The sequence below is a fragment of the Eublepharis macularius genome, chromosome 2 (assembly GCF_028583425.1).
Source record: "Eublepharis macularius isolate TG4126 chromosome 2, MPM_Emac_v1.0, whole genome shotgun sequence".
NCBI classification, from domain to species: Eukaryota; Metazoa; Chordata; class Lepidosauria; order Squamata; family Eublepharidae; genus Eublepharis; species Eublepharis macularius.
In genome coordinates this window covers 58,908,229-58,932,870 of record NC_072791.1, presented here as the reverse complement: position 1 = coordinate 58,932,870, position 24,642 = coordinate 58,908,229, and the positions used below count along the sequence as shown (strand labels likewise).

General features: G+C 40.8%; 1 protein-coding gene across 1 annotated transcript in view; it reads left to right on the top strand.

The window, feature by feature from the left end:
- DPH6 (diphthamine biosynthesis 6) overlaps positions 1 to 24,642 on the top strand; it is a 338,189-nt gene that overhangs the window by 152,441 nt on the left and 161,106 nt on the right. The window contains exons 10-12 of the mRNA XM_054971781.1: positions 382 to 513; positions 5,562 to 5,691; positions 12,571 to 12,745. Of these exons, the coding sequence (XP_054827756.1) occupies positions 382 to 513; positions 5,562 to 5,691; positions 12,571 to 12,745 (437 nt within the window). The remainder of the gene's footprint in view (positions 1 to 381; positions 514 to 5,561; positions 5,692 to 12,570; positions 12,746 to 24,642) is intronic.

Here is a 24,642-nt window from a genome sequence, read left to right as displayed (position 1 = left end):
AAGTGTAGCTGCAACAAGGAAGAACCCGCTGTTGCACCTGTTCTTCTGTGAATAGTGCAAGAATGGCAGATTGCAATTTTTGCAAATTCCCCTTTCCTGCCGGATTCCCCACACCACATTACACTCCATTCTGGAGGGTTCCTCTGACCTTCAGGAATGACTTCTTCATGGGGATGAACTAGGAGAGTGTGTAGATTTGTCCTTGAAATTCTTTCTAAAATTATTTTGGTCCTGCTCCATATCTGGCGTGCTTATTTGACTGATATTCAGTAAGTCTAAAATCTGAATACTTTTAGCTCTAGCTTTGTTTTTCATAGGTGTGCCTAAGTAATTTAAACAATGTGTTATGACCGCACATTTTTATATGTTGTATTTTCACAGGTAAGCCATTGGAATGTTCAGGGAAATCTCTGAAAGGTTACATGTGGCTATCCAACATCAGTGCTTGCTTCAATCCATCGGAAAGAATAAGAGTGAGAGATCTGGCCAAAGATACTTTTTCATCCCTCCAAGGTAGTTTTTTTAGTGTTTTTTAAGAAATGCTATATGATGTATATTTATGAGTACTGGAAATTTTAATAAGTGGTGTGATTAATCAAAGGATTTGCATACAGTTTTTAAAACATCAGTTATTCCTCTTAAGTCTCTTTGGTTATTTTATTTATTAAATTTTTAAACAATTATATATAGAGTTCAGCTTCCAGCCCATGGCCCCCAAGTCATTGACAAAAAGGGGCTGGGATGCAGTAAAGAGAGCGCATGCTCTGACATTCTAGGAACTTAAAAGGGATAGCTGCATCCAGGAAGCAGGCCAGTTCTCTTGATATAGTGTGTTACCCGTAGCCCTTCCTGACTACCTGAAACAATTTTCTACCTGATATGAGAGCATGCAGTAAGTTACTCTTATGCCATCCTGGATTGTCTTAACTGATGACTTTGTTGTTTGAGGAGACTGCAGGACTAAAGCATGCGGCCCTTCCTCTCCTGGGTATCAGGCTGGAGGAGACTGGGGCAGGCCCCTCCTTCTGAAAATGTGCCAATTTTAATAAATTAGATGATTAAAATGCATTTAATTAAGCAACTGTATTTTAAAATTTTAATTGGATTACAGGCTTGACTTTCATGCTTAAGTTCCATTATTGTAAAGGATTGCTTGGTTTGCTATCCCAGGATAACATGTCATGAAAATAAAGACATGAACACTTGGCATATTTCATGCAGAATGTTTGGTAGGAGAATATGTGAATAATTTTTTAAAAAATAGTTGTAATCAGAGAAAAATGTTCTTTCTTTCTTCAACGTATACTTATAAAAAAACAGAATTGTTTCCATACCTTTCTTTTTCTCGACATGTGCTCCTACCTATGTGTGCTTTCTGCTAATCTGCCTTTATCACCATAATTTTAAATTAAATCTTAAGAAAGCTGTTGCTGTGGCATCTAGGATTAGGTCAGTGGCTCTAAATCTCATTTATGTACTTAATGCAAGGAACGAATTGCTATCTTGGGAATGATGGTAGCTGGATTTCATGCTATCAAATACTTACAAGATATTGACATATAAAACAAAATGCTTCCATTTTGTTTTGCATCCTTCCTCATTTTACACTTTTAAATAAAGAAATGTTTATGTAGGCATCCTTTTTCATTCATAAAAATAGAAATGGCTCTCAGAGGCTGCAATGGGCAGGCTTGTATTCTTGTTCATGAATACTTTGATGTATTGGCTTATAAAATCTTAACATTTGGCTGGCACAGCTGAGTTCATGACTGAATACTGAATGCTAAAGAAGTGCTGGCAATTTTGAAAAGCAAAAGGCAGGCCTGCTTTCTGAAGGTCCCTTAAGCAAGGTCTTAACTGCCTGGAAATCAGCAAGGATGCTGTAATCAGACATGTAGGTGAAAACAACAACGTTCTGTACTTGGTTTTTGTTGTTTCCACGAACTTCAGCCAATCCAACTAATATGTACTTTCCATTAAAATTTTAAAAAAGTGGTTCGGTGTCACTGTCCAGCCTCAATGACACCTGCTGCTTTTGGCAGATTACTTACATTTAAGGTATTGTTTTTCATCTCTCTCTAACTGCTAGCATTTGGGTCTCAGGTAATACTTGCATTTCCTGTGGCTATTTCTTTTGCCTTTTGAGTAGGGGGTGGGGACACTGAATGAATTATGGCCCTGTCATCTGAAAGAACTGCCACATGTTTTGTTGCCAAAATATTTCTGAGACTCTTCAGATACGTTAACCTTTTTTTCTGGAAAAGCTGTACCTGCTGTCTGCTCACTCTTCCATCCTATTCTGCTTCACACTGTGAAGATGGAGGAACACAAGCCTCCTTGCAAGGCTAATTGTTTTAAAGACCTTTGAATATCTGGTAATGGACTATGCAACACCCAGAGTGGTCCCCATGGTAAGGCCAAAAATCATTTAGGTTATAAAACATGCACAAAGAATGTTCAGTGCCACATCCCGTTTGTGGTTTTAAAAATGTGTTTATTCATATATGTCTTCCTATAGCGGCATGCAAAGAAAGCTCACATAGTAAATATTATTTATTTATTTATGTTATTTATAGTACACCTTTCTCACTGCAACTCAAGGCGGATTACACAGTGTTAGTACAGTCAGGTTCAAAGACATTTCAATAAACCATGTAATAGGGTCTATAATTGCAAATTTGCAAAGATTTAAAACTAGCAGAAATCTAATACAGAGTTGAAAAATGCTGAAACAGAGCATAAGCAATTCTGAGACTGATACATTAAACAATGTATCTGTCCAGAAGGGTGGTATATAAGCACACTGTTGTTATGACATTAATAAACATTCAATTATCTAGTAGGATCTAATTATCTAGTAGGATCATACCCAAAGCAACATAGTAGTAAAGTCTGTGGTCTCTATCTCTGTACTGATCTATCCCTCTGAGACTACTTCCTTACAATACAGCCCGCCTATCTGAGTAAAAAAACACTCTTGAATAATTCATTTTTGCATAGTTTGCAGCATGCCAGAAAAGTGAAAAATTTCCTGACCTCTTCAGGTAGGCCATTCCATGAGGTGAGAGCCACCACAGAGAATGCAGAGGAGTTAGCCGTGTTAGTCTGTAGTAGCAAAATCAAAAAAAGTCCAGTAGCACCTTTAAGACTAACCAACTTTATTGTAGCATAAGCTTTCGAGAATCACAGTTCTCTTCATCAGATGCATGGAGGGCAAGAAGAAACTGGTCAGATATGTAGGTGGAGAGGGGAGGGCGGAGTAGATGCAAACAGTAGCTTCTGATATGGAGATCAGTTTGCTTCTGTTAAGGAAGTCAGTTACTTCTGATATTGAGATGACCATTCATAGTCTCTATTCAATCCCAGCTTGACTGAGTCAAATTTACATATGAATTTCAATTCAGCAGCTTCCTGTAAACGTTTCAAAAACAAAATCCATCTCTGGTTTGATATTTGTCCCCTTGCTTCAGTTTGTTTCTGTTGAACATTGTTGTTGGCTCAGCTGACATTGGGACTTGCATTGGGAAGTGGGTTTTGGCCAGGGATTTCCCCTTTGCTTGTTTTCTTTGCCTAGAAAGCCTTAGAAATGTTTCCCCCATAGTAAACAATGGAGTTGGCTGAAATTGAATCCCATGAAGACGGAGGTCCTGCATGTAGGTCTAGTGTCCATGGGTGCGGGACTTCGGCTCCCGGCTCTCGATGGAGTGCCGCTTGTGCCAGTGTCGAGAGTTAGGAGCCTGGGGCTGGTCCTGGATGCTTCCCTATCTATGGAGGCACAGGTCAAAGCGGTTGTTCGATCCTCATTTTTCTATCTTAGACAGGCTCAGCAACTTGTCCCTTACTTATCGACTCGTGACCTTACGACAGTGATCCAGGCAACGGTCACCTCCAAATTAGACTACTGTAACTCGCTCTACGCGGGGCTTCCCTTGGGCTTGATCCAGAAACTGCAGCTGGTTCAGAATGCAGCTGCACAAGTGATTGCCAGAGTTCCAACCATGGCACATATAACACCTATCCTCCAACAGCTGCACTGGTTACCAGTCCAGTTCAAGGTTTTGGTGTTGACCTATAAAGCCCTATGCGGACTGGGCCCAGCATACCTTTGGGACCGCCTCTCCTCATATGTTCCCCGGAGGTCGCTTCGATCAGCTAATAAGCATCTGCTGATTGTCCCCGGCCCCAGGGAGGTCCGTCTGGCCTATACCAGAGCCAGGGCCTTTTCAGCCCTGGCTCCGACCTGGTGGAACTCTCTGTCTGAGGAGACTAGGGCCCGGTGGGATTTGTTATCTTTCCACCGGGCCTGCAAGATGGAGATGTTCCGCCAGGCATTTGGTAGGGGCTAGGCTGTCCTCTTGTCGACCATACCATTGAAGAACGTCCACCACCCATGCAGGAGCTCACAAAGTCTGATGCAGGGCATTTTGTAAGACCTAGGCCCTGAATTTTAATATTTATATCCACCACTGAGAAATTTTATTGTATACAGAAAAATGTTTTAAGTGTTTTAAATGTTTTAATTGTTTATTCATTATGTTTTTATTGTTTTAAATTGTACGTTGTAAGTTGTCAGTTCTTACAACGCCCTGAGCCTGTCTGATGAGGAGGGCGGTCTAGAAATGTAATGTAATAAATAATAAATAAAAGTGACTGGGGGCACCTTGTTCAGGGGCCCATAGAACTGGACCTTGGAATTTGAAGTGTCTTTAATCAGAACTGGCTCTCAGGGTTTTTAGGTCGGGTTTGAAGCTAGTTAAGATTCTTAGTAAAGCAGCAACATAGTTAGTTTTAGCTGTGATTACAGATGGAAGATAGTATTTGCAACAGGGTTGGTATTACTTCACTACTGTGTGGGTCGTATCCAATATTTTGCCTGTGGTTAACAGCAATTATTTACTACATCTGCCCAGCTCTAGGACAGATATAAGGTCTGGGTGCCTCAGCTAAATGCAGAGGAATTACTTCTTGGAGATCGTCAACTATTCACTGCCTTTTGAAATTTTATAACTGGCTTCTCACCTTGAAAGGAGAGGCCTTTCTTAGCTTAGCATGGATGTCAGTCAGCATGGTGGCTGATTATAATGCAAACAGTTAATGAACTCGAAGGGAACTTTACAGTCATCTGTTCAAATATCTTGCACTGAAACAGGCTCTACTTAACTCAAAACCTCTTAACATTTTGGACACATTTTCAGATCATAATGCACTAGAAACAGAGTAGGAGTGATGAAAATTTTCTCCCACTCATCTCTCTGTATGTAAAACAAAGGTTACTATCTTCAGCTTTCTGTTGAGTTAGGAAATGCTGCCCTTTAATTAATTCATGTAAAAAAGTACAATTATGCCTCAATATGAGAAGGTTTTTTAGAAGTATCAGCAAAATGGTTGTTCAAAATGAAGCTGCCACTCCATTAAAGGCTTCAGTCAATTCTAGCAAGAGTTAACCTGCTATCATTTGCTTTTCTTTAGAAACAACTTTTAAAAAATATTCCTATTATCATCCAGTATAAATGTAGTATTTTCTCCTGACTTTAACATTTGCATTATTTTTCCACATGTAGCTCAACTGAATTCAAAAGGATTGGAATTGACGGATATTATTTTGGTTCATCTGTATATGAAGAGCATGGAAGATTTTTCTGAGATAAATTCAGCCTATACGACAGCATTTGATTTGTGTCCTCCAGCAAGGCAAGTTCACATTACTGCTGCCTTGTATTTATGATATACTTTTTCGCTGCTATTGCTTTTTTTCTTCAGATTTGGTCTATCTCTGTTAGTTGGGTCTGGGCTCCCTCTCACCTTATTTATATATCTTTTTTAAAAGATGTAGGATTGGATCCTACAGATCTGTTTTCTTTATTACATGGAGCTTTCTGCTGATGTAACAGCATCCAGGCACCCAAGGGATTGGCAGAATGGAACTGGATCCAGCTCCATTTCAGGAGTTGCATGGGAGTGTCTGCTTCTTGAAAATGTTAGATGTATACTCCAAGCTTAGATGTTCCATTCCCAGCAAGTCATGCCACTCCTTGAAACTATTGCTAAATTATCTCTCTCTTGCTTCATTGCTTAACAATCACTGATGGCTGACATGGCTCTCCAGTAATAATTGGAGAGGAAGAGCTAATTTGATTAATAGAGGGGGTCTTCAGTTTACCTGTACTGAATAAAAATAAATACAAGGGCCCTCCTGAGTGGCAGTTACTTCTTGTGTTCTCTGTAATCTTCAGGAGAAACAGAAAATATCCTGGTACACATATAGTTAGGCCTTTTCCTTCTTTTCCTGGAATATCAGCTTCCACAACATATTTGGAGGGCTTAGGGAGTCCTTAAAGCAGGTTAAAACGTGGCTCTACAGGACTGCAATTCTGTGAGTGAGAAAACAAAAGCTCCAGTGCTCCTCCCTCCTCCCATGTGATTTTTTGTATCACAAATATGAGCAGTCTCACTCAATTCTGTTACATGAGTACAATCTCTCTCCCCCCAACCCACTATTATACCCTTATCACCACTTTTCCGAGGTTTTCCTAGATTTACCTAGCCATATTTGAGCTTTCACTTGTTCAAAGCAAGTATGTTTTCATTTTCATTCCTCCTCATTGGAATCATCTTCAAATGTGTTTCATTTCTTGTTTCTTAATAAAAATGTTAATATTATAAAGTTAATGAAGTAAGGCCTGTACAATTAAAATATTTTTAATGCTGCATAAAATCTTGTATAAGAAGCAAGTTGGCTGGGATTTTTTTTTCTGTTGAGGGCTTTATTACTTATTCCAGTTAATAAGATATATTTCCCTCTACTTAGTAATAGCTTTACTTGTAATTATATCTCTGTGAAATTCAGTGAATTGAAGACATTCTTGAGATAAATATCCAAAGTTCCTTATTAATGTCATGCCCCATAATTTACACAAAAAGTGGAAAAAGTATAAGTTTAACTGTAATATATAATCAGTTAAGAAGAAGCCCAGAAATAATGGAATTAAGTTTTAAAGCTCCATTTGTTATGCAACAAAAAACATATAGAGACAAAGTAATAAACTAGGGGAGTGATCTACCAAGCTCAGCTGTTTATTTATTTACATCATTTATAATCCACCTTTCTCACTGAGACGTAAGGTGCAAGACAATTTAAATCAATAGGAATGCGACATCCAATAAACAATACAATCAAAATTTGGATTGTAGAAATATGGAAAGGAGCAGAAAATCTGAAAACAGAGCTGAAACCAAGCTGAAATAACGCATAAGAATTAACATATGTTAAATGGTGCAGGACTTACACAGCAGGATCTTACATATAGCAACAGACAGTACATACTTGACATCATAGTACAGGCTACAGCTAGAGATGGGCACAAACTGCAATACGAACTAAAAAAAGCCACGAACAGCCCAAACAGCTGTTCACGAACAAACTGTTCATGAGGTCCCATTCTAAACGAACGGGTGGTCGTTGCAAGCCTCGTTCATTGCTGTTCATTGCTGTTCGTCAAGCCAGACAATCTGGCACCTGCAATCAATTCCCTTGGCAACCAGAGGCAGGGATTTCCTGAACTCTGTCTGAACTCCTGCTGTTGCCCTGGAAACCCCAATCTAAGCCCAATTTAGCTTGATAGGCAGGTCTTCCTTTCAAGTGTGGAGCTCCAAATTTGTTACAAGGAAGCAAAGAGCGGGGGGGAGGGGGGCTCCCAGCTCTGGTTTTGCACACAGTTAGAGAGTTGCTGTTGGTATTTTGAGAGAGAGACAGGTAGAATGTATTGGAGCTTGAATTTTCTTTGTGTGTGGTGGGATAGGGATCTACCTCTTCAAGTTCCAGGGCTGCTGCCAGGCTCTGGGGCCAAGCTATTATTTATTATTGGTACATTTCCTGCTGCCTGCTCAGGTAGGGTTTCTGGGAGTGGTGCAGTAGGGATCTTGATGGCTGGAGGAGAGCCTGCTGGCCCCCATGAACAACGAACAATTAACATATTCGTGAACAGGTCATGTTCGTCAATGTTCGTTGTTCATGGATGGCAACGAACAATGAACACCATGTTTGTTTGTTTTTCTGTTCGTGCCCATGTCTAGCTATAGCCTCTATCTCTTTACCAAAACATATTTCTGAAAACATTTCATTACAGTATAGTCGTATTACCTGTGTAAAAAAGCCCTCCTGAATAATTCAGTTTTTCATAGTTTGTGGAAAGCCTGGAGGGTGAGAGCCTTCCTGACCTTATCAGACAGGCCATTCAACAAAGTGGGGGCCACAACAGAATGGACGTGTACAGGCAGTTGTTGATTCTGCCCATTTGAAGGGTAGAACCTACAAAATGCCGTGTTCAGATGAGCAAAGATTTTGTGGCAGAGCATAGAAGATGGTCTCATAGATAAGGTGGACCCAGGCCAATACCTTGATTGGAGCCCAGTAGCTGAGGGGCAGCCAATGGAGTGACTTCAAAATGGGAGTCATGCAAGCTCTGCCTACCTCCTGATAACCAAGCTGCTGCATTCTGCACCGTCTGCAGCCTCTGAGTTGACTTCAGAGAGAGACTTGATTGATTGATTGATTGATTGATTGATTGATTGATTGATTGATTGATTGATTGATTGATTGATTGATTGATTGCCTTTCTTAGTGAGACCCGAGGCAAATTACACAGTGCAAGTTAATAAGTAAAACTGCTAGGACATTCAATGGACAAATACAATATAATCAATAGCTAGAACATTCCATGAACAAATACAATAGGATTTGAGTTGCAGAAATTGAAACAGGCATAAATCAGAAACACAGAGATGAAACACTACTGAAAGAAAAAGTAATTAAACATGCTATCTTTGTTTGTTTGTGTGTTTGTGTGTGTGTGTGTGTGTGTGTGTGTTATGTGCCGTCAAGTTTCCTCTGACCTATGGCAACCCTATGAATGAAAGACCGCTAAAATGTCCTATCATTAACAGACTTGATCAGATCCTGCAAACTGGAGGGTGTGGCTTCTTTTATTGAGTCAAATCATCTTGTTTTAGGTCTTCCTCTTTTCCTCCTGCCTTCCACTTTTCCTCAGTCTTCTTTTGATTTCTTCATCGCAGTCTCCCTTTTGGTTGATGATTGAGCCAAGGAATAGAAATCTGGAACAATTTCAATTTCCTCATTCTCAACTTTAAAATTGTGTAATTCCTCAGTAGTCATTACTTTTATCTTCTTGATGTTCAGCTGTAATCCTGCTTTGGTGCTTTCTCCTTTAACCTTCATCAGTAGTCATTTCAAGTCTTCACTATTTTCTGCCAGTAACATGGTGCCACCTGCATATCTCAAATTGTTAATAGTCCTTCCACCAATTTTCACTCCACCTTCTTCTAGATCTAATCCAGCTTTCCTTGTGATATACTCTGCATAGAGGTTGAACAGGCAGGAAGATAATATGTCTGACCCCCTTACCAATTGGAAAACATTTTGTTTCCCCATATTCTGTCCTGACAGTAGCCTCTTGTCCAGACAGAGTACAGGTTGTGCATCAAAACAATAAGATGTTGTGGCACTCCCATTTCTTTTAAGACTCTCTATATCTTTTCATGATCCACAGGGTCAAAAGCTTTGCTGTAATCTATAAAACACAGGCTGATTTTCTTCTGAAATTCCCTGGCAATGTGCAATGTGATCTCAGGTGCCTCTTCCTTTTCTTAATCCATCTTGAACATCTGGCATCTGGCATTTCTCATCTGGCATTTCTCTGGCATTTCTCATTCCATATACGGTGAGAGTCTTTGCTGTATAATTTTGAGCATCACTTTGCTTGCATGGGAACTTAATGTCATAGTCCGATAGTTGCTGCACTCTTTGACATGCCCTTTTTTGGGAATTAGAATGTAGACTGAGCATTTCCAGTCCATGGGCCATTGTTTTGTTTTCCATATTTGTTGACAGATTCTTGTTAAGATTCAAATAGACTCCATTTCTGCAGTTTGAAGTAGCTGTATTGGAAGGTATTACATTTGCTCCAGTTGCTTTATTTCTCCCAATTGCTTTGAGTACAGCTTTTCACTTTCTAGTTTTTCTGGTTCTTCATCAAGATTCTTCGTCAAAAGTATATGTCATCCTTCCATCTCTTTTGTGTAGTTCTTCGGTGTATTGTTTCCATCTTTCCTTTATTTTGTCTTGATCAGATATTTCTGTGTTGATCTTTCAGCATCCCATCCCTATCTTTAACAACACAAAAACTACCCAGCTAGAGCATATCTACATCAATAGACAGTACCCAGTATAACAGTCTATAGACCCTTTCCTATCCACGGCATCTCTCTGAGCCAATTCTTACAGCACAACCCTATTACCTGAGTAAAATAGCCCTCCTGAATAATTCTATGTTGCATAGTTTGCAGAAAGCCAGAAGAACAGGAACTTTCCTAACCTGCTCTGGCAGGCCGTTCTATAGGTTAGGGGCTACCACGGAGAAAGCACATGTACAAGCAGCTGTTGATTTTGCCAAACTGCCAGGTGATATCTGCAGAAGGCCCTGTTCAAATGAATGAATGAAACTGCCACAGTGGAGCATAGGAGGAGGGGTGGTCCCACAGATATGAAAGGTCAAGGCCAATCGTAGAGTTGTAAGGAACCTCAAGAGTCATCGAGTCCAACCCCCTGCACAATGCAGGAAATTCACACACACACACACACACACACACACAGAGTGACCCTTACTCCATGCCCAGAAGATGGCAAAACACCGTCAGGATCCCTAGCCAAAGTGGCCTGGGGAAAATTGCTACCTGACCCCAAGGTTCCATTCGGTTTTCCTCTGGGCATGTAAGAAGGGGCCACGAGAACTAAGCTCTGATGTAACTTTTTCTGCCCTCCCTCTCATGATCTGCCTAAAAAGCTTATACATGCTCCACCTAGCTCCTGACAGTAATAAGCTAACTTGCAGTAGTCTAGTCTCAGTGTTAGTTTGGAGTGGATCCAGGTGGCCAGATTGGCCATGTCAAGGTAGGAGGCCATCTTCTGGAATAGACTAAATTGGAAGAAGTTGTTGTTGTTGTTGTTGTTGTTGTTGCTACTGTGTTAAATTGCTTCTCCAGCAGTAATACTGGATCCAGTATAACCACTAGACTCTTAACAGAGTCAGGAAGGATTAACTGAATGCCATCAAAAATGGGAAGCACAGTGTCCTTCATGATCTCTGCCTTCCTAGTCATTCAGTCTGGGTTCAGTTTCAGTTTGTTCATTTTCACCCATTTGACCTCAGCACTCAAGCACTGGCTCGAGACCTCTACTGCACCTCCAGGAAATTTAGACAGTGAGGCATAAAGCTGGATATCATCCGCATATTGATGACATCCAATTCCATAGCTTTGAATGATTTCTCCTAAAGGCTTTGCATAAAGCTTGAATAACAGGGGGCATAAGATTACGCCGTGTGGAACCCTACAAGACAGATTCCATCCCGAAGGTAACTGATCTCCAGTGGCAACCCTTTGAGTCTTGCCCATGATCTAGCCATCTGAAACGAACGGACATGAGGTCCTTGCTCAAGCCCCACTGCATGTGTCTGTATGCATGAGACAGAAAGGAACAAAAACTGTGAAACTCCTTTACTAGGGGTCCGACTTGATCTTTCCCACCCGGTTTTTAGCAGCAAGTCTAGGTGGCAGTCTACTAGAAGACTTTGGGCTATCCTCACTGTTTTTAATCTGCAGTAGAATCTTCCTCCTATTATTTGTTTGTTGCTGGTTGGCTTTCACTGTTTTATTAGCTCTTTGCTTAAGCTGTTTATTTTGTTTTGGTTTTAGTTTGCATTTTGGTTTATAATGGATTTTTATTGTTGTTGTTAGTTGGTTCAGAGGTGTTGTAGATGTGAATCAGTGGGAAAAAGTAAATGGCATTGAGAGAGAGAGAGAGAGAGAGAGAGAATAAGAATTCCTGAATTACATTCTATAGTAAAAAGAGCTGTAGAAATGGTAATGGGCATTCATAATTGAAGTGACTTCCTGGGTAGATAAATCAGAAGAAAACCCCAATGTTGAGGGAACATCCAATATATGCAGTCCCGTTAATTATAGCACTCATGGTTCAGCACAAAAGGTTTTGCTTCAGTTGGTTCCCATCTGCATCTATAATGGGTTGTTGAACTTCTAAACTCAAACAGGTTCTAAGTATTACAAGTGCTTTGCCACACTCATATGCATGAGTGAAGCTATCCTGAGAAAACTGGGTGTTTTTTTCAATAATCCAGGACTAAACCTGATGAAAATTTACAACACAGGAATATCAACTTATTCTGCCTCCCCAAGCAGCCAGTTTGGTGCAGTGCTTAAGAGCAGCAGGACTCTAATCTGGAGAACCAGATTTGATTCCCCCCACTCCTCCGCTTGAAGCCAGCTGTGTGACCTTAGGTCAGTCACAGCTCTCCAGAGCTCTCTCAGCCCCACCCATCTCACAGAGTGATTGTTGTGGGGATAATGTTAACATACTTTGTAAATCACTCTGAATGGGTTTTAAGTTGTCCTGAAGGGCAGCATATAAATCAAATGTTGTTATTATTGTTAAAATATCCCAAATAATAACTTGTCTTTCCCATCTTGTGATTGCAGAGTGTGTGTAGAAGCCCCCTTGCCTGAAGGAATGCTATTTCAGATGGACTGCCTTGCACACAAGTATAATGAGATGACTGGTGAGGTATCCTGTTGTCAGAAGCAGATTATGCATGTACAAAGCATTTCACATTGGGCTCCCGCCAACATAGGACCTTACAGTCAGTGTATACAGGTATGCCATTTTTAGTTCCATCCTGGATTACTGTCTTTATGGAGAATTATCCTAATTGAGAGTTCTTTCAGTGACACCTTTCCACATATTTGAGTCCACTTATTGAAGTGCCAGTCCTTCCTTCTTAGATAAATCAATATTGGTTTTCACGTTATTATCTTCTAAAACAGAATAACTAATTTTATAGCTTAAAGTCAAAGAAGAAGTCTATTGGTAACATATACATTTTTAGAAACACAACAATTTTCAAAATGGTTAAATACTAAACCAGAACTGTAAAGTTTCAAGGAGGGTGCCCTAATATGTAGTGAGTTAGGATATGGAGCACATGAAGTAACTCTATGTTAAGCCAGAACATTGGTGTATCAAAGTTAGTCTTGTGTAATCTGACTGATAGCTCTCCAGAGTCTTAGGTAGAGGTCTCATGTCACCTAGATGAAATCTATATGGATTTATTGTCGAAGGCTTTCACGGCCGGAGAACGATGGTTGTTGTGGGTTTTCCGGGCTGTATTGCCGTGGTCTTGGCATTGTAGTTCCTGACATTTCGCCAGCAGCTGTGGCTGGCATCTTCTATATAATCTATATGGATTAGTGCAAAAAATTATTAGCAAAAGAACTATTTTCAATATACACTGGAATTAGCTGCCTGGTATGGCTTAAATTGGGATTCGTTCTTGGTTGGCCTAAGTTTGAATAAGAATAACATCAGAGTGTGACATATCATGTACGTTATAATTGCCATTGTCAGAAAATCATTAGCACCAATTGTTGGTGTAGCATCACAAATTTGGAGCTGTATGCCTCTCCAAAAGCCTTGGTACTCAGTTAGTATTGAGGAAAACCTGAGAATAATAGCCACTGGTAATTCTGTTAGATATTATGGAGCAAGAGAGGAACCTTTATACACAGACACTGTGTTTTTTGTAATATCTTTTTCACTTGTGTGTTTTCCCTATTTTTCACCAGGCTAGCACAAGGATGATAGGTCAGCAGGAAAACAGCTGAGACAGAGCAGAGCTAGAGCTATCCTCAGGAGCTTGAACCAGAAAAGACAGATAAGAGATTGAACAGCTGGAACCCATTCAGCAGGAAGTAGGCCAGTTTGTCCAAGCAGGCTTTTTCAGTGTGTTGAACCAGCGGCGATTGCATGGCAACTGAGTAGGTTTTTAGGGAACTGATAGCTTCACCCTTCCTGTTGCTAGGGTAGGAGTTCTCATCCTGTCAAGACACAGAGTTCAGTGCTTTCCTTCCTAGTAGGATTGGCTAGTGGGTATATTGAGTGTGCCTTCATCTGACTGGTCTAGGCTTCTGCTTGGACCTTTCACCTTCTTTACTCTTGGTGTTGCATGGAGATTGAGTTGCTAGAGATTAATCCATTTGGGTGATCCCTGAAGTACCAACAGATCTTTGCCTGGAACCTGCCATTTGCAATGGTGCCTCCCTCTGGAGATCCTGAGGAGCTCAGTTTATGTAATGCATAAATTTTCACACTGAAGAAGGTAATCTTGGACAAAAGGATGATCATGAATGAAAAACACTGCAATTAAGATTTGATGTGATGTAGAAGTCACATATTTTATCACTATGAAGGTAATTGTAGTATTCGCAGATTCCTAGGTTTACCTTTGAGATTTCTTTAATTTGAGACTGAACAAGGTAATTAGAAGATGAACATAGAATCATAGAGGAGGTGGCAGGTACTCTAAGAGTCATCTAGTCCAACTTCCTACACAATGCAGGAAATTCATGGCTACCGCCCACTCCCGCAGTGAGCCTCCTCAATGCCCAGAGGAAAACAAAAAGCCTACAGTGTCCCTGGCCTATCTGGCTGGAGGAAAATTCATTCTTGAACCCAAAGAAGCCATTGGCATCCCCCTGCACACATAAGAAAGGACTACAAGAGCTCCTGCCCTCCCTCTCATATTCTGCTTAAGTTTGTACTGAGTCAGAACTCAGAAAGTGGAAGTAAGTAAGAGAACAGTCTAGGGAGTGGTTTCCCTCCATTCCATAGTAAGCTTCCAGTTGACTCTTTACTATCCATTTCACTACATCTAGGATTGGTTATGAAGATACTAAGTTTACCTTAACTGTAGTAATACAAAGTGCAATTGAATTTTGTAGGCCCAGGAACAAAGTGTATAGAGAACATGGTTATTTTACTTGGCTGCAACACAGATGTAATGGGGATATATGCTTCTTTTTCATTTGTTTTTGTATAGTGAATCTTTTTGCTTCATCACATTTTATTGCTGGTTTCTCTTGTTTGTGGGAGGAAGAGTACTGCAGATCCATCCCATGATAGAAACCGGAATTTTCATATCAAAATGGTATATTCTTAAAATTCCTTTGCCACAGAAGGAGGTTGGGTTTGGGGGTAAGAAGCAGAGCTTCTTCATGGACAATGATTAGATGTTAAACTCTGCCAGCTGTGAAAGGAACAGAGTTGGTTTCAATGTCAGGAGAAAAAAATGGAAAATGGCTCTTATGGAGAGAAGGAAAAACAAGTATTAAGCACTAGGAACAGAAAATCAGATGAAAAAGGAGCACACATAAATATTTAATGACTGAGCCAGCAGTGACAGCAGGAAAGCCAGTCAGAGATCTGGAGCAGGAGACCAGTATATTGAATGAAATCATAGCAGCTGCATAGGTACAAAACAGGGAAGGTCTGAACATAGATCTTTTAAAAAGTAAGTAATTTATGGATTTCTATGGAGGAGGAATTTTTTTCAGTGATTATTTTTCTGGAAAAAAATATATCCGGTATCAGAAAGATTGCCAAATTTATGTACCCTATGCTACCTTAGTGAATGTAACTTAAATCACAGATTATCTTAAATGCTCGGAAGTTATCTACAAGAGTCTCATGGTCAGAAATGGAACCGGTTTACCCAGTGGTTACTACCTTCTGGAGTTTCCCCTTTTACCTGCCCTCTTTCACTTTTTTTTTCTTTTTTTAAAATATCTAACATAAAAAACTACAAAAGACTACAAAAGTACAAGGGGGGGAAGGGAAGGGGGGACTGGGAAAAAGGGAAGAGCAACATACAAACAACAAACGCTACACTACATGTCTTGTATTCCCTTCATGCTGCAATTTTTCTTAAAAGTTAACTTTCTAATATGCTATCAGATTGGTAGATCTTATACAATACAGACTATATTCAGGATCAGGTTTTCCTCCCCCCACCCCCCGCATCTTGGTCTCAGTTCTCTCTGCGCAGCTGGAGCAGCTGCGCCTGCTCTCTCCTCCCCCCCCCCCACTTTCCCCTTCAGACTTTGGACTTTCCTCTTGCTGGAACTCCTGATGGTTGAACAAAAAGTCTGTCAGCTGCGCTTCTGATATAATCTTATAGGTTTGATCCTTATATCTAAACCAGACGCCTTCTGGAAACAACCATTTATATTTTACATCACATTTCCTCAAGAAAGCCGCAAGTCTTTTATACTTAAATCTTCTTTTACGAGCCAAAAATGGAACATCCTTCAATATTTTAACCTTATTGCCCAAATAATCCAAGTCCACATTGTACGAATTATATAAGATGGTGTCCCGAGCCTTCTTAGATGAAAAGTCAATAATAATCTCACGAGGCAGCTGACGCTTCATTACATACTTTGAAGATGTCTACCGGACTTCCAAAATATCACTTTTTAACTCTTCTTTAGTTGCCTTTGCGAATGGCGCCAAAAGTCCAGACACCAAATCTTTTAAATTTTCACTTTGCTCCTCTTTTACATTCTGAAGACGCAGTACCGTTTGGGCACGGTCCACTTGCAATCCTATTATTTGATTCTCCAAAAGCTTCACTTCCTTACTTGTTGCTTTCATGAGTTCTCGTGTGCAGACTGCTCTGCTCCGGTCGCTGTTTCTTTAATGGTTTTCACTTCGCTTTCCACTGAATCAACCTTTTGCCGCATTTCATTCAATTTCGCTACAAAGGGCTGCACAGCATCAAAGACTGCTCGTCTCACCATCTCTTCCAAAGTTTCCCCCTTCCCCTGTAACGTCGCCATCACCGATTTACTCATTGCTGGGCTCTGCTTTTTCGTCGCCATCTAAGTTCCGAAACTCCATGAAGGGGAAGAAATCCACACCTTCTTAGCTTCAACTCCCACCAATCCTTCGCATACGCTTAGAAATCAGAAGGGATTCGCTTACTTACAGGTTTTCACCTTAAATCTGTTTATTGCCGTTCTCCATGGCCCGGCTGCACGCGATGCTCAGCGCAAGTCTGCCGGCTTCCGTTGGAGCAAACGGGCAATTTACCCCCTGCATTGCTTTCAGGGGGTTCTTCCCGCCGCGCTCCGGACCCCGTCTCCCTCACTGGGAGTCCTGGGGGTTAACCCTTGCGGGTCAACCGCCCGGTCAGGCTGCTCGGACATTTCCGGACCTGCGGAGAGGAGCATCCGACATGGCCGGGAAAACGAAACCAAATCCCCTCTTTCACTTTTCTTACAGTACCTGTTGTTTCTCCACAAGTCAGGTCTGTCCATTAGTAGTATGAAAGTGCAGATGGCTGCCATCTCAGTCTTTCATGATACAGTGGATGGCAAGACTGTGTTTGCCCATAATGTATGTAAGCAGTTCTTTAAGGACTGCTTTTCAAGACATTTCCTCCCAGGGTACTCCCGGTTCCCCAGTGGAGCCTTCCTCTAGTGCTTGCACAGCTAATGCTGCCCCCTTTTGAACCACTAGCATCCTGCGAATTATCCCTGTTGTCTATGAAAGTGGTGTTCCTGGTCACTATCACAAGCGTGTAGGTGAAATCTCCATGTTCTGTGTTGATGCTCCTTTTTTACAGTTTTTTCCAGAAAAGGTTGTGTTACATGCTAGTATTGAGTTCTTACCTCAAGTTGTCTCCCAAGTTTCACTTACAACAAAGGGTGGTATTACCTGTTTTCCTTCACAGTCCCTCTTCAACATGAAAAATCGTTACATACTCTGGATGTTAAGTGATCTTTATTATACTATGTTGAGAGAACAAAACAAATTCAGAAAACTAAGTCTTTGTGTGTTATTCTGGATCTCGCAAAGGACATTCTGCCTCGTCTCACACATTGTCTAGGTAGATTGTCTCCACTATTCAGCTCTGCTACCGGAAGTCTCAAAAGACTTGCCCCTTCCAAGTCCCAGGTCACTCCACTCAGGGTCAGGCTGCTTCTGCTGCATTCCTGCGAGGTGTTCCGTTTCATATGTGTCAAGCTGCAACCTGGTCTTCACCGGACACCTTCATCAGGCATTATTCTGTGGACATAAATGCAAGATGTGACTCATCAGTAGGAAAGGCTGTACTCCAGTCACTTTTTGCTTGATCACTCACACCCGCCTCCATTGGTGAGTATCTCACTATACTCCCAGTGTGGGGCTGCACAGAAGGACAATGACAAAAAACAGTGTTGCACTTACCTGTTAGTCGAGTATCTTCTGTGCAGACACACATTCCCTCCCTCCTGCCCTGCTGTGCGTGTTATTTAATGGTTACTCTCTCCAGCAGCTCAGGGGAGCTGAGGGAAGCTGGGGGCATTCGCCCTAGTTACCACGTTTTGGCAGGAATGCTACTGTGCATGCTCAGAGTGGGCAATCACCCCCCTTAACAGACTTTTACCTAGAAAAATCTCTCCGTAGCAGGCCTGCATGTGCACAGTCCCCAATGTGTATCTGCACAGATGATACTTGACAAACAACGGTTACAGGTAAGTGCAACACTGTTTTTCTGTAGTGAAACTTTATAAGGCTGAATACATGAATGAAATCTTCAATACTGTATTATTCATTGCATTTCATTTACTGGATTTGTAGTCCACTCTCCCTGCAAAGCAGGCTCAGAGTGGATAACATACAGATTAAAACAATACCATATACCATAACAAGAATTTATAACATTATATACAATATAAACAATTAAAAACTGGTAGCAGCAACAGTGTAGTTGTGATTCCACAACCCTCCTTCAGCTGCACTCATAATACAGTAATGTACTTGTAGCAAATTGTAGCAAACTGTGCAAAATTAGTAATATTTCAACAACAAACAGATCATTGAAAATATGGTTTATATACACTATACCCAGGAATTACAATTATCTAACGTTGTAGGTTGTTTACATCAAAACTTTTATATTGCTCATCTTGAGTGAGTAAGGACTTCTAAAAATTTCAATCATTTTAAAAAATATATATATTACAGGAGGCTTTGTGTTTGTGTCTGTCCTTCTATTTCCAGTTTTTCTATGAGAAAAAATTGTCAAAAAAGTCCTCAGATAAAAAGACCCCCTTTCCCCCACCCCAACTTTCATATATCAGTATGTATCAAAATACTCTCTTAGTTGCTTAAACAAGCGGCATTTTATTTAATTTCCCCTGGAAAGTCTTCCAGTTCGCCAGTCAATTCGCTGGTGCTCATCAGCACCTTTTTATTTTGCTTTAGTGTTAAGATGTTTTATCATAACATGTTATAAATAAATGTAGCTGCATGCCAACTGGAATGGTTATATTGCTTCCAATGGCCATTTACATCACAGAAGGTTTTAAAAAACGCTTTCAATCCATTTAAGGTACTTTACTCTAGAACACCTTGAAAGTCTGTCTAGAATAAATTGTTTAAATATGCATTAGTGTAAAGTTAAGGTAGTGTATTGTGTAGTTAAAATTTTGATCTTCTCAGAAGAACAGCTATCCAGAATGCTAGGGGCCAAATGTACAAGGCTATGTCAAAAGAACTCACAAAAGAAACTTTAAACATCTTCACTTACGCCAGTGTGGTCTGAAACACTTTTTTAAAAGAATCACTTTATAACACATATGTGCAAATACGCACATACATGAATATCCCATTGTTTTAGTCATGGGGAGAGCTAGTAGTCTCTGGATTATGGTTTGGTTGTACTTGTTTGTAACTCGTGCTTACTTGTGCAGAGCCCATTAATGACATTAGTTTTAGTACAAATTGGGCCTGCAGGGAAACTCCCAAGAAGTGGATGGATGGGGGTGTGGAAGATGAAGTAGCCCATTCCATTTAAAGTACATTAGTATGAGAAAACTGAGCTCCTACGCTTAGTGAGTAGATTCCTGTCTACATAGCCCAACACTTTAGAAGTCTATTGCTGTAGCACTATATATAGTGTTAGTGTTCTGTACAATTCAGTGATGAGAGATGAGACTAAGGGCCAAGCTTGGCTCTAAGTGACAAATAAGCTGCTCATCTAGCATTTCCTTCCAGCAGCTCAAGCAGTCTGGTCTCATTTTTCATTGCCTGTAGTTCAGTAAACCAAGATGCCTGATGTGGGAGCAAAGAGAGTGGGAGCAAAGAAGTTGCTTGGAATGATCATGTCAGCTACCCAGATCATCTCTTCATTCTAGACCTCAACCAAAACCTCAACAAAAGCATCAGACATTTCAGAGAGAAACTCCCCAAGGGCAGTCAGGAAACCAGGTCCATCACCCTACAGGGGTGGACCATCCTAATAGAATCCCTATCACTGTGAAGGTTAAAAGATGCCATCCGTAACAAAGGAATATAAAAACATCAAAACATGTAACTGCATCCCATTAAGTAATACCAAATGAAGTGCATGGCTAGGCATATGCATGGGGCCCATGATCATAGCATCATAGGATTGGACGGGATCTCCAGGGTCATCTAGTTCAACCCCCTGCTCAGTGTAGGAAATTCACAACTACCCCCCTCCTCCACACACTCCCTGTGACCCTTGCTTCATGCCCAGAAGATGGCAGAATACCATTACGATCCCTAGCCAAACTAGCCTGGAGAAAATTGCTTCCTGGCCCCAAAGTGGCAATCAAAATTACCCTGGCCTTGTAAGAAGTTGCCACAAGAACTAAGTACTGATATAACTATTCCTGCCTTCCCTCTCATGATCTGCCTAGGTTCACAGAATCTGCATAGCTGTCAGATGGCCATCTAGCCTCTGCTTAAAAACCTCTAAAGAAGGAGAGCCCACCACCTCCCGAGGAAGCGTGTTCTACTGAGGGACCACTCTGTCGGGAAATTATTCCTAATGTTCAGATGAAAACTCTTTTGATTTAATTTCACCCCTTTGGTTCTGGTCCAACCTTCTGAGGAAATGGAAAACATCTCCACACCATCCTCTATATGACAGCCTTTCAAGTACTTGAAGATGGTTACCATATTATTTCTCAGCCGTCTCCTCTGCAGGCTAAACATTCCGAACTCGTTCAACCTTTCCTCATAGGATTTGGTCTCCAGACCCCTCACCATCTTTATTGCCCTCCTCTGAGCATGTTCTAACTTGTCTATATCCTTAAATTGTGGTGCCCAAAACTGAACACAATACTCTAGGTGAAGTCTAACCAGCGCAGATTAGAGTGATACCAACACTTTGTGTGATCTGGACACTATCCTTCTGTTGATACAGCCCAAAATTGCATTTGCCTTTTTAGCTACCACATCACACTGCTGACTCATGATTAGTGTATGGTCTACTAAGACTCTGAGATCCTTTTCGCACATACTACTACCAAGAGAAGTCTCCCCCATCCTGTAATTATGTATTTGATTTTTTCCTAACTAAATGCAGAACTTTACATTTATCTCTGTTGAAATTCATTTGATTTGTTTTAGCTGAGTTTTCCAGCCTATTAAGATTATCCTGTATCCTGACTCTGTCTTCTACCATATTTGCTACCTCTCCCAATTTAGTATCATCTGCAAATTTAATAAGCATTCCCTTTATTCCTTCATCTAAATCTTATATAAAAAATATTGAACAGAACAGATCCCAGGACCGATCCCTGAGGCACTCCAATTGTCACTCTTCTCCAAGAGGATGAGGAACCATTAACAAGCACTCTTTGGGTGTGATCTGTCAACCAGTTTCAGATCCACCTAACAGTATTAGAATCCAAACCACATTTTACCAACTTGTCAACAAGGATATTATGTGGAGTGTTACCAAAAGCCTTACTGAAATCAAGATAAACTATGTCTACAGCATTCCCCTGATCCAGCAAGGTAATAACTTTCTCAAAAAAGAGATAAGGTTAGTCTGACATGACTTATTTTTGAGAAACCCATGCTGGCTCTTAGTAATTGCAGCCATCCTTTCTAAATGCTTAAGGGCTGACTGATGATTTTTTTCCAAAACTTTTCCAGATATAAATGTCAAGCTGACAGGTCAGTAGTTACTCAGATCCTTTTTCCCCTTCTTGAAGATGGGGACAACATTTGCCCACGTTCAATCTTCTGGCACCTCTCCTGTTCTTCAAGAATTCTTAAAAAATAATGGACAGAGGCTTAAAAATTACATCTGCAAGTTCTTTTAGTACCCTTGGATGCAATTCATCTGGCCCTGAGGACTTAGTTCCATTTAAAGAAACTAGGTTTATGTACTACCCCTATGCCAATCCTAGGCTGTAACTCCCTTCCCTCATCATGTGTTCTGTTATTGCCATGTTAAGCACCATTTCCATCTCAGGAGAAGACTGAGGAAAGTAGGAATTGAGCAGTTATGTCCTTTCTTCATCGCTTATTACAATTTCACTTGCCTGTCCCTGCAAAGGGCCCACCATGTCCTTGCTCTTTTTCTTACTTTGAACATAAACAAAGAACACTTTTTTGTTGTTTTTAGCATGATGTATTTACCATGGCTGTCACATTGAAATCACCAACTGCCCTTCAAGCCCACAATGCTAAGTTCAACCAATTCCATGTGCCCAAGTAGGAGGGCTTTGGGCAGCTCTGCAACAGAATTCCCTGTCAAATCTCCAGTATCAGGTAAGCACATTCAAAATCCATAGTGTTATCAATGGAGCATCTGGATATGGATGAGGGGGCTAAATAAATGACAGCTCTCCTTCCCAGAACTCTGGAGAACAGAGCTGAGATCAGTGAATTGGTGGTCATCGAGCCACGTTGCTATTATACATGCCAAGTCAGCTTTTTTCATTAGGATCAGGTCCTAAATAATTACAGCTTTTTTATAACCTAACCAGGCATTCAGCAGCAGAACTGTTTGACCCTATTACTTTGTAACGTGACTACCATGAAGCTGTTAGCTGAGAGAGGGTAGGCCCAGGATATGTGGGGATACTGGCATCCCCGCATCACCCTCAGCAACATCCAAATACATTACAACACAAAAAGAAACCCTGGCCGACTAATCCCCTTTGAGAACCATCTTTCAGCAGCAATATATTGCCAAGCAGCAGACTGGCAAGGAATGGGCAGGTTGTCTTACGTCTGACATCCAGCCCCATATTTCTGGGCTCCAGCTTCTGGTCATAGAAATGCTCTGGTGGCTCCATCACTTACATCAGGGTAGATGACAAGTCCTCTAACTAAAAATTGACATTCTTTTAACCAAATGCTGCAAAATATAAATATCTGGGCTGTGCTTCTCATTCAGTTAAGACAATGTGAAACCATGGTTTATTTTAACTATGTTCAGTTTCTAAAACCATTCCAGTACAGGTTTACCTTGACAAATTCTGGGCCATTTTCACACGCACCCATAAGATCACACGAAACTCATGGAATGAAGCGTATTCCTGGTGCGATTTCCCATCACGATCCCCTTTAATGCCGCGATGATGTCAGAAATTGCGCCATTAAAAGGGATCATGCTGGGAAATCGTGCTAGGAAGACGCTTCGTTCCATGAGTTTTGCGCAATCTTCCGAAGGCTTTGACAGTGTAGAAATGGCCCTGGTTTTATCACCTTTTCTCTTTCTTCTACTTTCCTGCAAAACCCCAGGTGCTGTGGCAGCCTGGGTTGCTTGGCAGAGACAAGTAGCAGGCCACGATCAAGTTAATGTCAGCATTTGGATCTCTTGGATCTATCAACTAACTTCAAACCATGATATCAAGTACTGGTTTCACATAACCTGACTAACCATAATTATTGTAGTGGTAAAGATAATTGTCAGTTTAATTAAACTATGGTTTTGCATTATGTCTAAACTGTCTGTTTCAAATGATAGTTTTCTCAAGAGTGATCACTAAGACATTTTTAAAAATTCTTTTATTTATGTTATTTATGGTCTGCTTTTCTCAGTGAGACTAAGGCCGATTATATAGTGTAACGGGAGCTGTCCTAATCCCATCAGTCAGGCCATTCCACAAGATGTGAACGAGAACCTGTGTGTGCAGGCAGTTGTTGATTTGCCCATTTGCAAGGTGGTACCTACAGGAGCTGTTTTCAGATAAGCAGAGCCTAGGGAATGAGGCAGTCCCCATAGGTATGAGGGACCAAGGCCATGCAGGGCATTGGGTGTGATGGCTCGTGCTCTGAATTGAGGCCATTAACTGATAGGAAGCCAATGGAATAACTGCAGAAAAAAAAGGAATCGGCATGGTTTGCCTAGCTCCTGATAGTAACCAAGCTACAGCATTTTCCGCTAACTCGGGTCTCCAAGTTGAGGGGAGACCTATATAGAGTTCATTACAATTTTCTCAGGAGTGATCACCAAAAAGTAGTTTGGAAATGTATCATGAACTCTGTTCACCTTTCCCAGCTTTCATATGAGTTTCAAAAAATGTTTCCATTTTTAAAGACAACCTGGGCAATAAATTCAGTGCTTGTTCTAGCATGAATATTATTCAGTTTAAAGTTGTTGTATTGTGTGGAAATGTTATCAATGACACTGAGATGCTGAAGAAAAAAAATGTAAACGCTACAATATACCATAAGAATGCCCTCCTGACCTCAGAATGGCAGAACTAACGCAGACAGTGATCTGAATCCAATTCGATATACTTATAGTAAAATGAGAGTACAGATATCCTTCCTTGAAATTGCATGTACATCAGTCCAAAGCTCATACCATGCAGTATAATCTCCACTTAGATACAAAGCACTATATGAGGGTGGGGGGAATAAAGACCGTAATAATAAACACCCTCCCCAGCACACAT